The sequence below is a fragment of the Gavialis gangeticus genome, unplaced genomic scaffold (assembly GCF_001723915.1).
Source record: "Gavialis gangeticus isolate Ggan-Ray unplaced genomic scaffold, GavGan_comp1, whole genome shotgun sequence".
NCBI lineage: Eukaryota > Metazoa > Chordata > Crocodylia > Gavialidae > Gavialis > Gavialis gangeticus.
The window spans coordinates 8,354,082-8,367,228 of record NW_017728993.1 but is presented as its reverse complement, the minus strand read 5'-3'; the positions used below and the strand labels follow the sequence as shown (position 1 = coordinate 8,367,228).

General features: G+C 41.8%; 1 protein-coding gene across 3 annotated transcripts in view; it reads right to left on the bottom strand.

Annotated features, from left to right (window-relative positions):
- ITGB3BP (integrin subunit beta 3 binding protein) overlaps positions 1-13,147 on the bottom strand; it is a 66,174-nt gene that overhangs the window by 45,773 nt on the left and 7,254 nt on the right. For all 3 annotated transcript variants that reach the window (XM_019501177.1, XM_019501176.1, XM_019501178.1), the window contains exons 3-4: positions 10,231-10,369; positions 784-856 (exon numbers count right to left, since the gene is read on the bottom strand). In XM_019501177.1, the coding sequence (XP_019356722.1) occupies positions 784-856; positions 10,231-10,369 (212 nt within the window). The remainder of the gene's footprint in view (positions 1-783; positions 857-10,230; positions 10,370-13,147) is intronic.

The window sequence follows — 13,147 nt, the reverse complement described above, 5'->3', positions numbered from 1 at the left end:
AGAGACAGTGTCAAAAGCCTTCCGGAAGTCCAGGAAGACTATGTCCACTGCTACCCCTGCATCTAATGATCTGGTGATCTGATCATAAAAAGCCACCAGGTTGGTCTGACAGGACCTGCCACTGATGAACCCGTGCTGATTGCCCCTAAGCATGCAGTCCCCTGCTGGCCCCTCCTGGATGTGTGACTTCATCTTGGGCAGCACATCTGTAGGGACTGCCCACATGTTAATGGAACAGGAGTTAGGTTATGCAGATCAGAGATAATTCTGCCCTGGAATGGTGCAACTTTGAGCCATTTAAAGGTGTCAATGTGCAGACAATCCAGGGGTTAAGAGCTCCAGGAGCTGCCTAAAAGTAATGTATAACAAGGCCCTGAGAATCATGGCACTTTAAAGCAAGCGGTAGCAAAATCTACCACAAAACACTGTGATGCAAAGACTGCAATGCATCTTTGCTACTATGAAAACTTCCAGCAAAATGTCTAAAGCTTGTACATGTGTTTTATCATTCCAAACTCTCACAATATTGTGAGTGCCCTAATTATAGTACTCCTTAATACATCTTTATGGAGGGGAAGACTTTTAATAATGAGTAAGGGACTTTGGTGCTGTATTCCTACTGAAAAAAAATCAGGTGTGGATGCCTAACTCTTTAAAAACCTCACCCCAGATTATTTCAAATATTAAAAATCAATTGTTATAGTTTTTATTTCTCTAAGAAAAATTCATCTGTCACAACTAAGTATCATGTCATTTTAACATCACACACTGGGATACACTTACTTATCCACTTCTGTTTGAGGCTGCCCTCTTCTGGATAATCTGTTTTCTGCATCATCCAGATGAACTCTCTCTCCTAAACAGAATATAGTGAAGAAATACACAGGGAAAAAATTAAAAGATACATTATATGGAGCAGTAGAAAAAAGATGAAAGCTCCACAAAAGGAGCTTATTTACAAAAACAGGGACAGCAAGATGCAAAATGTCTGTTTTTTTTAATTTGTCTCCTTGTTGGCTTACATCACCTTTAGCTATAGAAGATTTAAAACTACAGTAACAATGACTGACTCTGTTACAGTACAGTTACAGTAGTTAAAAGAACAATGACTGTAGGAATATACTGCTTACAAATAATTTTCAATACGCAATATATTGCATAAAAATCCTTACCCTGGCAAGCAGTACTACAAGTGACTCGTACAACATTTTCTTTAATTAAAAAAATTAAACAGAATCCCACCATCCTGAGCTGACATGTAGTGCAATGTAAACAAACTGCTTTTTTAGCAAGGAATCTGCATGGCTTACTGTTACAACAGTTGAACAATTCTACATCATGATTTTTTGACTGGTGTGCTGCATAGTCAAACTGATTTCTATGGGAAGGGAACAATCAAATGGGAAAGAAAGTTACTGTAGTACTGAATTAAGTCTCCTGTTTCTTGGCTGCTATCCACTCAAGGAATTCTAATAGCCATTTATAAATGTCATGTAATACACAATATACTTATATTGCAAGAGGCCTTTATCTATTGTTGTATCGCCCTACATTCATTTCAGAATTTAAATGCATTTGTACAGCATCTCTACCTATGCTTTTTGGGAAAAAATATTTGAATAAAAATAAAGTACACAATTTATGCCATATGCTAAATCATTATGCTAGTTCCCCACCTGTTTCTGAACCCTAAAATTTCCTGCATAAAAAGATATTTAATGTGACATTTTATTGTAGTGGAAGAAAAACATGTAGTCCATACCAATCTTATATAAAATTTACTTCCATGCTCTTCAGGTTAACAGAAACAGAATATTTGGTATTATTCTCTCCCAACCTTGCCAACAATTTATTCTGAAAAATTTTAAGAAAGCCTACATGGAAGATTTCAACAAGGATTTAATTGTCTAAAGATTAAACATCCTTCAGAAACAACCCAATATAAGATTTTCTTGGACTCAAGTCCCTGCACTAATGAAATGCTACCCAAATAAAATTTTGCACCAACAGAAAAACTGTACTTAAATTATAACCGATCTCATTCATTCACTCTGTCAGGTAACCCAACCAATCAGACAGTAAAGCATTATTTAAAGTATAAAAGACAGCATAAGACACATTAAAAAAGAAAGAATAAAAAAAGGAGAGAGAGAGAGATTACCACTGTAATCATGTCAGTGAAGATCATTATGGACCACAGAATGAACTTTTAATTCAGGGACCTAAGTTTTAATACTGTCTGAGCAACCTGATGCATGGGAAAAAATCCTGCACCTATGTAGCTTGTAGTCCATCGCAAATTTACACAATACATGTGATAAGAGGATCCATGCAAGTGAGAACACTGGAATAATCAGGGAAAGGAACAAGTTTTAAGAAAGAAGTATGATTTAAGGCAGGATTTGAAGGCAAGGAGGATAATGGCATTAAAACAAACCTACCCTACACCTTCTCACGTTAAGCTCAAAAAAATAAATTCAGATTCACATGGCACCTGTAAGTTTGACTTCATAAACCAATTCAGACCTATTTTCAGAATTCAATCTTTTTCCTCTTTCACCCAAGAGTAAACCTATTTTCTTTTTGTTGAGAAAGTTTTTTGGCACTATTGACTTATTGGAACTACAGTTACGTTCACGTTGGTAGTAACTACATGGTCAGCTTCTATACTTATTAACCATCACAATTATTTAGGTTCCAGCTATCAGAAACCAGGTTGCCCATCCTGTCACATTGCATCATGCCTAGGACAATACTAGTGCTGTCAAGGGCACTGATCTTGAAGCTACTGCATGGAGCAAAGCCTTTTCAGCTGGGATCGTCGAGCCCTAGAAACTGCTCCTAGCAAATACTAGTAAAACCACAATACTTGTGATTTTCAGTGCAGTATAAGACTTCTATTTGTTTAGATTCTTAGATTAACTATTGGGTTCCACCTTCTCTTCTTTAGAAAAAACAGGACTGAACAGCATGAGGGGATGCACGAGTTTGTTCTCATATTCAAGATACACAGCCAAATTTGGATCGAAAAAACCCCCTAAGTAGTATCTAGACACCAGTGCGTGTCTCAGAAGGGCATGCATTAAATCAGTAAGATTTAGGATCTAATGTCCTTTCATGGGTAAGCAGATCATATCAAACAGAATGTCAATTTTATTCATTTTCATATACATTAAAAATCAGAGGTTCTTTTAGACCCAAATGAGTCCACAACAATGGTCTTGAATTAATTAATAAATACTGTCCTACAAACACACACTTCTATTAACATTATTATATTGGCTGGAGGTACTTGCAAGCAGAAATCTATCCTTCTGCAGAGAAACTGCAACAGGCCATGGGCACCTGATGCATGGCTTAAGTGACTATGTACAGATGGAAACCCTACATTGGGGTGCATTTGCCCTTTGCTATTATAGGTCACCTTCTTGACCTTACAAATGGCTGCATCTTCTTGCCTCAGCCTAAGCATTCAGCACGTTGATTTTTTCCTGGATTTTAAAATGATTACATTTAAGTGCTAGCTCTGTAGGAAGTATTAAGTTTTAATTTTAATATTTTGTAAAGCGTATGAAGATTCCTCAGTATGACAAGGTGCTATAAAAGTTTAAGCTGTTCCGCTATAATAGCTGAAGTCCTTTGCCCCAAGTGATTTAATATTAAATCTAGGTACTTCTAGATAACCAATTATCCAACTGAAGTTACCAGTAAACCAGTGATATAGAAAGACCAAACCCTAAATAGATTCAAATGAATAAATTAATTTAAAAGCGAACTTTAGAGTCACTGGTGAAAAGGAACATGTAAGGAGAAGAATTATGTAAGATTCTTTTACTTACAAATTTTTGTTCCAAAAAATGGGCTATGGTCTTTGGTAGTGTTTGCCACTTCCTATGTAAATTATGAGACAGGTCAACAAAGTGAATTGTGAAAAACACAGTATATTTTAAACACCTGTAGCCTGATCTATATATTTAGATACCCTGAAGGCTTTAGTTAGCTATTGTATTACTTAAATTTAGAATCCTACTCAGTGGAAAATTATATTTACTGTGTTCCAAATAGCTCCCATTTATATATGGAACATCTTATACTTCATACAATGTAAAAATTGAAAAGTCAATAATATTCCTTTTATAATAAAATTACCTTGTCTTATATTTTTATATTACTTAGTAAAGTTCTAAAACATTTAAATTAAAAAAGTGTCTTCAAGGGTAAAAGAAAAGTGGTGTATTTAAATAACAGTTTTAAATCAGTGAGCTAGCAGTAAGTCTCTGCCACCATTTTGTAGCTAAATGAATGCAGAAAAAAAGCTACTGCTACATTACTGAATAATTATCCATCTAAATGTCAGCTATGACCACGTGATCAGTCTTTTTACGGGCAAAAAGAATGTTCCCTTATGTCCATATTTAATTTCAGTATGGAAATACAGTACATGTTCACCTTTCCCATTGACAACCCAATACACGGGCATTTTAGTCCTCAAGGCATTTTCTCTTTATTTTTTGCTCTCTCGCTTTCTTTTCCTATAAGAAATAACACTTAAGACAAACCTGGAGCTGTGCAGATCAGCAGAAAATTGTTTAAAGCTGGTAGCACGTTTAGACATCTGTATATGAACTGAGGTCTTACTAGAACTGCTTTAGGATAAAGGCATTTTTTTAATTCAACTGAATGAAAGAGCTGTTTAGAAATGCAAGGACATACATGTTAGGCTAGCCTGTTTAATTTTATACCTGGCTGTTCACATCACCTACAATTTAAACATCTTTCAAAAAATGTAAGCGCTAACTTCTGGGGTATATCTGCAGCTAAACTAAAGTACAACTTCATTGTCTGCAGGCGCCCACAAAATCTGAACCTGAATTTTTGTGCTAACAGAACAAATTTCTCCTATTGCATTAATTGTTTTGTTTGACGTGGCAACACCAGCAGAGAAACAGGGGCAACACAGACAGATCACGTCTTCCCTGTCTGTCAGTCAGGCAAGGTGAAGCCATTCAGGACACAGGATTCTATAGTCCAGTTATTCCTCTTCCCAGGATGCAAACCAACTTCTCCAGGTGCAAACACCAAAAATCAGTCAGCTTACATTGTCCTATCTAATCATTTACACAGACCTAAATGCACATTGGGTTATCCTGAATAAGTGGATGCACACACTAATGCTATTACTTTATGGAATATAATTGAAAAGGTATGAAAAAAATTGCTTTTCCATGATGGAGCTGCTGCTTGTATAGACAAGTAAGTCTGACTAGCAATGACACAAACCAGGGTCAGTAGGAGTTAGCCCCATACATTATAACTAGGTTCAAGAAGCGGGAAACAGAGACAAGAAAAAGGGTAAAGAAGACTTGACAGAGCATAACGGACACTTTCAACCATTTGCAAGACCCCCTGCACAGCACAGAGGCCTGAGCTTGTGGAAGAAAAAAAAAAAGAGAGATTAGGAAAGGAGAACTTAACCACTGAAAAGTCATCCAGGTAACAGCTCTGGACCCTGAGACTGGTTTTGGGATTACAGCAAAGAGAAGCAAGATTTCCTACGTAAAATGAAAGTTTGGATCGCCATAGGACGAAAATAGACAGAACTGGAGAACTACTTTCTCCCTCTGGAAAGCGAAGCATAGACATTATAAGACTATGGCCAGAGTGCTTGGCAAAACAGGGGAGAAAGAGAAGAGGAGCAATGACAGGTTAGCATTTAGCGCTACATTTAGATTTCAAAGGGAAAAAGATAAGTATTTAACAAAAGAGCTACGGTAAGATGAATTGAGTTGCAAAGTAGTGAAACCTTACAGAGAAACCTTCTTCTGAGAAACCCCGTGAGAAATTCTGGGAACACTGAAGCCTGGATTTAAGGAGCTAGCACAGACAGCTCTCTCAAAAACTTTCTGGAATAGTACAGAATAGAAGGATAAGTAAAAATGTTATATGATTTACACTAAAACAGATAAATTACGAGAAGGAATCTCTTCAGAAATAAAGATGAGGTCTCTAACTTAGTTGTGAAGGTAAATGGCATGGCTCCAGGTCTGGAAGAGCCTTTCTTTACAGAAGGTATAGACCTAGATGTCAGAAGAGCTGCAGGCCCATCAACCAAACCCATGTTGGTTACTCTCAAGGTATGGGAAGCAAGAGGTACCAATTACCAGTTACTTTGTCTTGTTCAAAACTTGCCCTTTTACAGGAAATAAGGAAGGCATAGGTGACAACCTTTGCAAAGAACATGAGGAAGTTGTCCTATAGGCCTAAGTATTGGCTTTCAGTATTTGGGAACAAGAGGGGTTGAATCTCAACTGACAGTGGTCAAATAGATCAGCAAGAGTTGGCTATTTGGTTGAAGACTTCTCAGTGATGCAATTATTCTTCCACAGAAAGCCTTCCAGCTCAGGCACTCTGTTTCAAGACTGACACCTGAGGACGTACACAAGTGGAGATTCTATTCTCAAGAAGACACTGCTGTTTATACAGGCTCATGAGTATTAATTAATCCTCACAATCTGCAGAAGATGGCATCTATAGTTCTGTGAAGGCACAAAGTCCTGACATGGGAAAACTTTCATGGCTTGAGACCTGTACGGATAATACAGAGATGCTTTCACTACTTGGAGAGAAGAAACTAGACTATCTTGGCATTTCTCCACTAAGGGGGAGAAAATGGAGCTTTCCTGGAATGTTAGTGCCTCGTCAGAGTCATTTTCATCAAGGTCTTTAGGATCAATGCCAGCCTGAAGGGCAAAACACTGAATTGGAAGAGCAGCTGTCCAGAAACAAGGACCAAAAGCAAGACAACAAGGTTTAAAAATAAAAATGGAAATGGAAACATCCTTTTAGATTCAGAGCCATTACCACTAAAATGAGAAGCAGTGCACAAATCACCCAGTTAAGACCCACACCTGTCACAGCTCTGAACGATTCTGCAGCCATCCAGCACCATAATGCAGAGGAAAGGACGGGGAGGGTGAGATCCCCAGGTAGAAGGGATCCAGACAATAACAAATACAAGAAGAAATGCTTTTTTGACTCTTCTTCCACGACTTTTTCTGGAAGAATGTTTCCTTCATTTTCCTGTTCCATTCTCAGGTTCTTGAATGATGCCAGTTTTAGCTGTTTCCACCAAAGCAAAAGGACAACTTGAAAAACCAAGCTGTCAGTCCAATGCTGCACGGAGCAAGCTAAGAGGAGGAGCTACAGGAAAAAAAATAAATCAGCATCTGACAGGTGAGGAAGACCAGAAGCAGAGTGGAAAAATAAACTGGGCCCACCTAAACTACTTGTGCTTGTCTGATTTTCTACTATAACAAGTAATTGAAAAGGGAGTGCATGAAGACTTTTAATCTCACATACTTGAGAAGAGCTGACCTTGAATGTTTCTTTCTAACATTTCTTAGTAGGGGTGTACCGAGATTTTTTGGGCCGATACCAACAGCTGATTTTTAACAAGTCTTATAGGCCGATACTGATCCAATTCTGATATGCAGCCCAGCAGTGTGGAGAGCGGCATCCGGCTGATAAGTCTGTTGTGGTGGAAGGGGCAGAGGGAGGGAAGGGGTATGGGGGGCAGGGGCAGATCGAGGCTCCCACAGTGGGGGGGAGGAAGTGGGGCTGGGGCAGGCGCTGCCCAGCTGAGGCAGGGTGGGGCACAGGACAGAGCCACAGCTCATCTGGGGAGTGAGGGCAGGGGGAAGGGGTGGCTCCCACTGCTGTATGCACCCCAGGAGGGCATGTGCCCCCAGATCTGCACGTACAGCGAGGGCAGGCTGCCGCTGTGGGCTGGGACCAGCGCTGTGCTGTTCTCAGCAGGAGCTGGGCTGGGCTGTGCTCAAGGCAGGAGGCGGTGGCGGCACTGGGAGTGGGGGCTACAGCAAATTGTGGGGTGGTTGCAACTCCCCCCAGCCGCTGTTCCCAGCATGGCTCCCACCCACCCCAAGCACAGCCCAGTCCGGCCCCGTGCCAGGAAGAGCCTAGTACCACCCCAGCTCACAGTGGCAGCTTGCCCTGCCCCGCATGCAGATCCAGGGGCACACGCCCCCTCATGCCCTGCCAGGGTGTGCCCAGTAGTGGGAGTTTCCCCTCACCCTGAGCCTCCCGGAGGAGCCGTGGTTCTGTCCCATGCCCTGCCCGGGCAGCACCTGTCCCAGCCTCAGCCCCACTCCCTCCCTCCCTCACTGCAGGGGCCTCAATTTGCTCCACCACGCCCCTTCCCTCCCCCCTTGCCCCTTCCCACACAACAGACTTACTAGCCAGACCTGATTGCTCTCTACACTTCTAGGCTGAACTTCTGGCTGTGTGCATGCTGCGGCTGTGCACCTGCATGCAGCATTTACTGGCCACATCAGACAAAAAAAGCCAACTGCCGATACTATCTATTTTCCCCATATCAGTGCCAATCTGATATGGGACTGATGTGTCAGTGCAACTCTATTCCCTAGCCTAACATTTCTTGATTGTGCTCTACACAAAGATTCTTTTTTTAAAAAAATTCCCTGTCAATGCCACTTGATCTGTGGTAACAATAGTGAGAGTGCTAGTATAGACAAATATCTGAATACCTGCTTGAATTTCAAATATTGAATCATCTAAGCATGCTTGGTGCAAGTCTACTTATCTTTTAATAGCTGCTGATATTTCGACGTTGTATTAACATAACTGAAACAGTCTTAATATGCCTTTCTTAATCCCAAATCTAGAAATTGGATTGATCCTACACACATGAACAAGATCCATCAGCAAAGCATCCAAGAAGTTTCTCGATATCACTAGACTAACCAGCACACTTTACCCAAACTTCCATTTCAAGCTGTAGCCAACGTTCAGGGCGTCAGACCAAGACAGCCTCTGCCCCTACACCAAATTATGCAGGAAGAAAAATTTCTTCATGGCCTGTAAGGAAACCATCAGATGCCCTGAAGCATGGGATAAATTAATAAAATATGATATAAATAATACAACACGTTATGGTGCTACAAGTATTGCAGGTGTGTTAAAAGCTTATGGAAGAGAAAGAACAAAGGAAGGACTCTCTTATTTTATCTTACTATCTGCACACACAAATTAAGGACTTTCTTGAGAACTAAACCACACTAAAGCACATTCTTGAAAAGGTATCACACTTACCTCAAAACAATCCTGGTGTACAGAAACCTACCATGTTCAAGCTTGAATTACCAGCTCCAATACCAACCCTGTTCTACTAGCCCTTCCATGGTCTTACTACCTACATCTCGAAATTATTTAGGTCCTTTGTCCTCACTGCCTTGCTTGTAAGGCCATTCCAAAACTTCACCACTTTGCTCTAATTTCCACTCTACATTTATAACCATTTGATCTTATACTAGTATCATCTTTTAATATAAATAGTTCCTCTTTCTCCCAGGTATTAACCATCTCAAAAATATTTTAAAAGAATAATCACATCTCCCTTTTACTAAACTAAATAAGTCCAAATCTTTTAATCACTTCTCATAAGACAGGCTCCCCATTCTTTTAATTTTCCTAGAAGCCTTTCTCTGCACCTGTTCCAATTTAAATTAACCTATTTTGAATTTAGGTGACCAGAATTGTATACAGTATTTTAAACAAGGTCTTACTAATACCTGATACAATGGTACTAATACTTTCCTGTCTCCACTAGCACCTGTCTTGGCTAGATTAAGCTTTTTTATGGCCATGTCTAATTGTAGGATGGTCCTGAACTACCAATTGATAGGCCCTCCCTTCAGTGTTTCCAATCCATAAATCCCTCAGGACTTTCCTTCATAACAATCTGCAGTAGTATACTGCCACTCCAAAATATTTGCTCCCTTGAATTCAAGGCGAATGTGACTGATGGTAGTACATACCACCTCTGTAAATGAAAGCTGAAGTTGGAGGAAAAGTATGGGTAACAGTCACTGCCATGTTACGTTTAGCCTGAGCAGAGTTAGAAGATATATATCTCCTACTACTGTTAGTGCTGAATTTGGTTCAGTACAAAACAAAAATTTACAGTTTCAGTATTAAAATAAAGTAAAGCCTACTACAGGAGGGATAACAATTAACCCAAAATTTACATTTATGTAATCAGAAAGCAAAAAGATGTCGGGTTTCACAATAAAGGCCCAAAATCCTTATAAGAAAATAGAAATCAGACATACTGCATGAGACATAAGTTACTAAATCAAGAACTTGAATAACCAGAAACATACTTCAGTAAGTAAGAGAGAATGTTCAACTAACCATTTGATAGACCATTTCTGAGCTTTTGTACATTATGACTCGTGGGAGATGAAAATGGACCAATTTGGCATGTTCCTGTCAGTGGTGAATACAAGTTTAGGTTTTTCTTTCCTGTCTTCAAAGGTGTTACTCTGTGTACCTAAACAGATGAAAACAAAGCAGCTGAATAAATGTTGGCACATGGGAACAGACTATTTCAACCTATGACAATTCCAATGCCTCCTACTTATTTTTATCCTCAATAGTTCACATTCTAGCCTCCATTCTTCCTGTGAGATGGACTACACAGTGCTCCAGGAACCAGCCAATGCAGTTCCTGAAAACAAGCTGGTTTATTAAACTTAATCAAGTCATATAAACCACATTTTCAGAATTTTTCCTAATTTGAGAGTCCTGTTTATGAGTTACCCAAATGTGAATATAAAATTATTTGTACATGAATATTAAGGTGTTACATATTTAACTGTTCAGTCTTCATACACAAACCAAACATGTGGAGTACTTATAGCAGGTTCCAAATTTAGACTCTTAAGAACATTCAGCCTTAAAAATTAATTTTATTTTTTCGCAGTAGGGCTGTCCAGCTTCAGAGTGACCAGGGGCCATATGCTACATGTGCCACAGGCGCTGGGCCACACATGGCACAGGCTGCATACCACGGAACCACCAGCCACATACAGTTCCCCTGCCACGTAAGCAATTTTTGTTTTTGGCTTAAGGCTGAATTAGTTCATAATTCCAAATCAGCTGAGCTGAGCAAAATTGTTCAAGTCTGTGTGACTCTACCACCAGGCAAGTCTCCTCCCTCCCAGACCTATCAGTCTGGGACTTTGGATTAGGGTGGCCATGTGTCCAGGTTTGGCTGGGACACTGAGATTCTGTAGCCCAGCCCCAGAGAGTTGCTCAAAAGTCCCAAGCTGGAGTCTGGTGGGGAGGCGGAACAGCATGGTGTGCCAGGCAGGCAGCCAGGAAGGCACCGCTGCTTCTAGGTGGGAGCAAGGTGAGTTGACTGGAGCAGGCACCATGCCACCCACACGTGGCACATCCTTGCTCCTGCACAGAAACAGTGGTGCCTGCCCAGACACCAGTCTGGATCACCATGCTGCTTCCACCTCCCTGCTCCAGCCTGGGATTTATGACCAACCAGCCAGGACTGGGCTGTGGAATCCTGGAGTGTCTGGGCCAAACCAAGACACATGACCCCCCTACTTCAGTTACTTCCCAAATCTATGGCAGGCATCCTTCATTCAAGCCCTGAGCCTTTGAGTTTTATTTCCAGGGCCAAATCAGTTCCAAATTTCGACTGAGCAGAGTTCAGTTGTTCAAGTCTGAGTGGCGCTACCACCACCAAGTATCCTACCTTCCAGTTTCATCAGTCTGGAGCTTCAGTTACTCCCAAATCCATGGCAGGCATCCTATATGAAAGCCTCCCTGTGACCTTCCCCACCACTGCTCCATGAATGTCCCAGTGCTGCAATTCAGGTGAACCCCTCCACTCCCGCCGCTGTTATGCAAATGGGGGGAGCTCTCCAGCTGCTGCCACAGTGCAGGCACTGTCCCCAGTCCATCCCCCCTCAACCCATGCTGCTTGCCTGGGGGAGCAGTGCAAGCCCTCCTGCTGTTACACAAGCAAGCCCCATCCCCTACCTGTGCAGGCAGCAAACTTACTGGGCCTCCTCCTGCCATGCTGCCCTGCTCCAATGACTCTGGCTGCTGCAGGAGCACAGGAATGGCAGCCTGGCAGGAGTCCACAAGTCACACTTTAACCCAAGGGTGGGCAAAATACGGCCCGTGGGCTGGATCCGGTCTGCCAGGCCATTCTATCCAGCCCACAGAGCCCCTAAAAAATTTAGTAAATTAATACTTATTTGCCCCGGCTCCCTGTCAAAGCTGGCTGGAGCTAGGGGCAGTAGGATCCAGAGGGAGACCTCAACAGGCTTGAGCAGCCCAGCCCTGCCCACCCCCAGCCAGTTCCCTGCTTTCCTGCCCCTCAGCCCTGCTCCAGCACCACATGGCTGTGGCTCCTGGCCGCGGAGCATGGGACCATGCTGGTAGGGGTGTGTATGTGTGCGTATGCATCTCGGCAGGCACAGGGGCACAGAGAGAGAGAGAGAGAGAGAGAGAGAGAGAGAGAGAGAGAGTGAGTGTGTGTGTGTGTGTAGGCACAGGGGCAGAGTGTGCATGTGTTCATAGGGCAAATCCCCACACACACACCCCTCCATACAAATGCACCTATGCTTCCCCTTGCACTGCCATACACAAACCCCAGCCACTCTCCCCCCATACCCACCCACACCCCACATACCCACAAACATACACCCACTCTCCACAATATATAAGAATAAGACTTAATTTTAAGCTATTGTGCAGTCACCTCTGTGTATACTACACAAACACATGTAAATCAGGACAAAAAATATTTTTGAAATCAAATTAATGAATGTTGTACATGATCGCTTTTTAGAATATAATTTGGTATTTTTCTGGTTCTGAGATGGCAAAACCCCTTGCTGACCCCTCTGAGGCCAAGGGGAGGGACTTCTGGTGACAAAGGTCAGGGTTAGGAGGTGCAATTCTGGTCACAAGATGGGGGTGGGACACCTGTCAAGGGGCAGGGCTACCCATGTGGCCCTTGAAAACTTGCCAAAACAATGTGAAATCCTGGTGCCATAGAAGTCAATGGATGTCTTTCTCTCGAGTGTTATAGGAGTCTGATGGTTTCTCCATGCGCAAATTGTTGTGATGTCATTCTAATATAATAAAGGTCTTAGTCTGTCTGCCTGTCCATAACGCTTTTGGAGCACCTTGATTGGTTACTGAAACAACTAATCAGAGTGTTCCAAGATCATTACAGACAGGAGGCGGCTTTACTGAAACAACCAATCAGAGTGCTCCAAGAGCATTACGGACAGGAGGC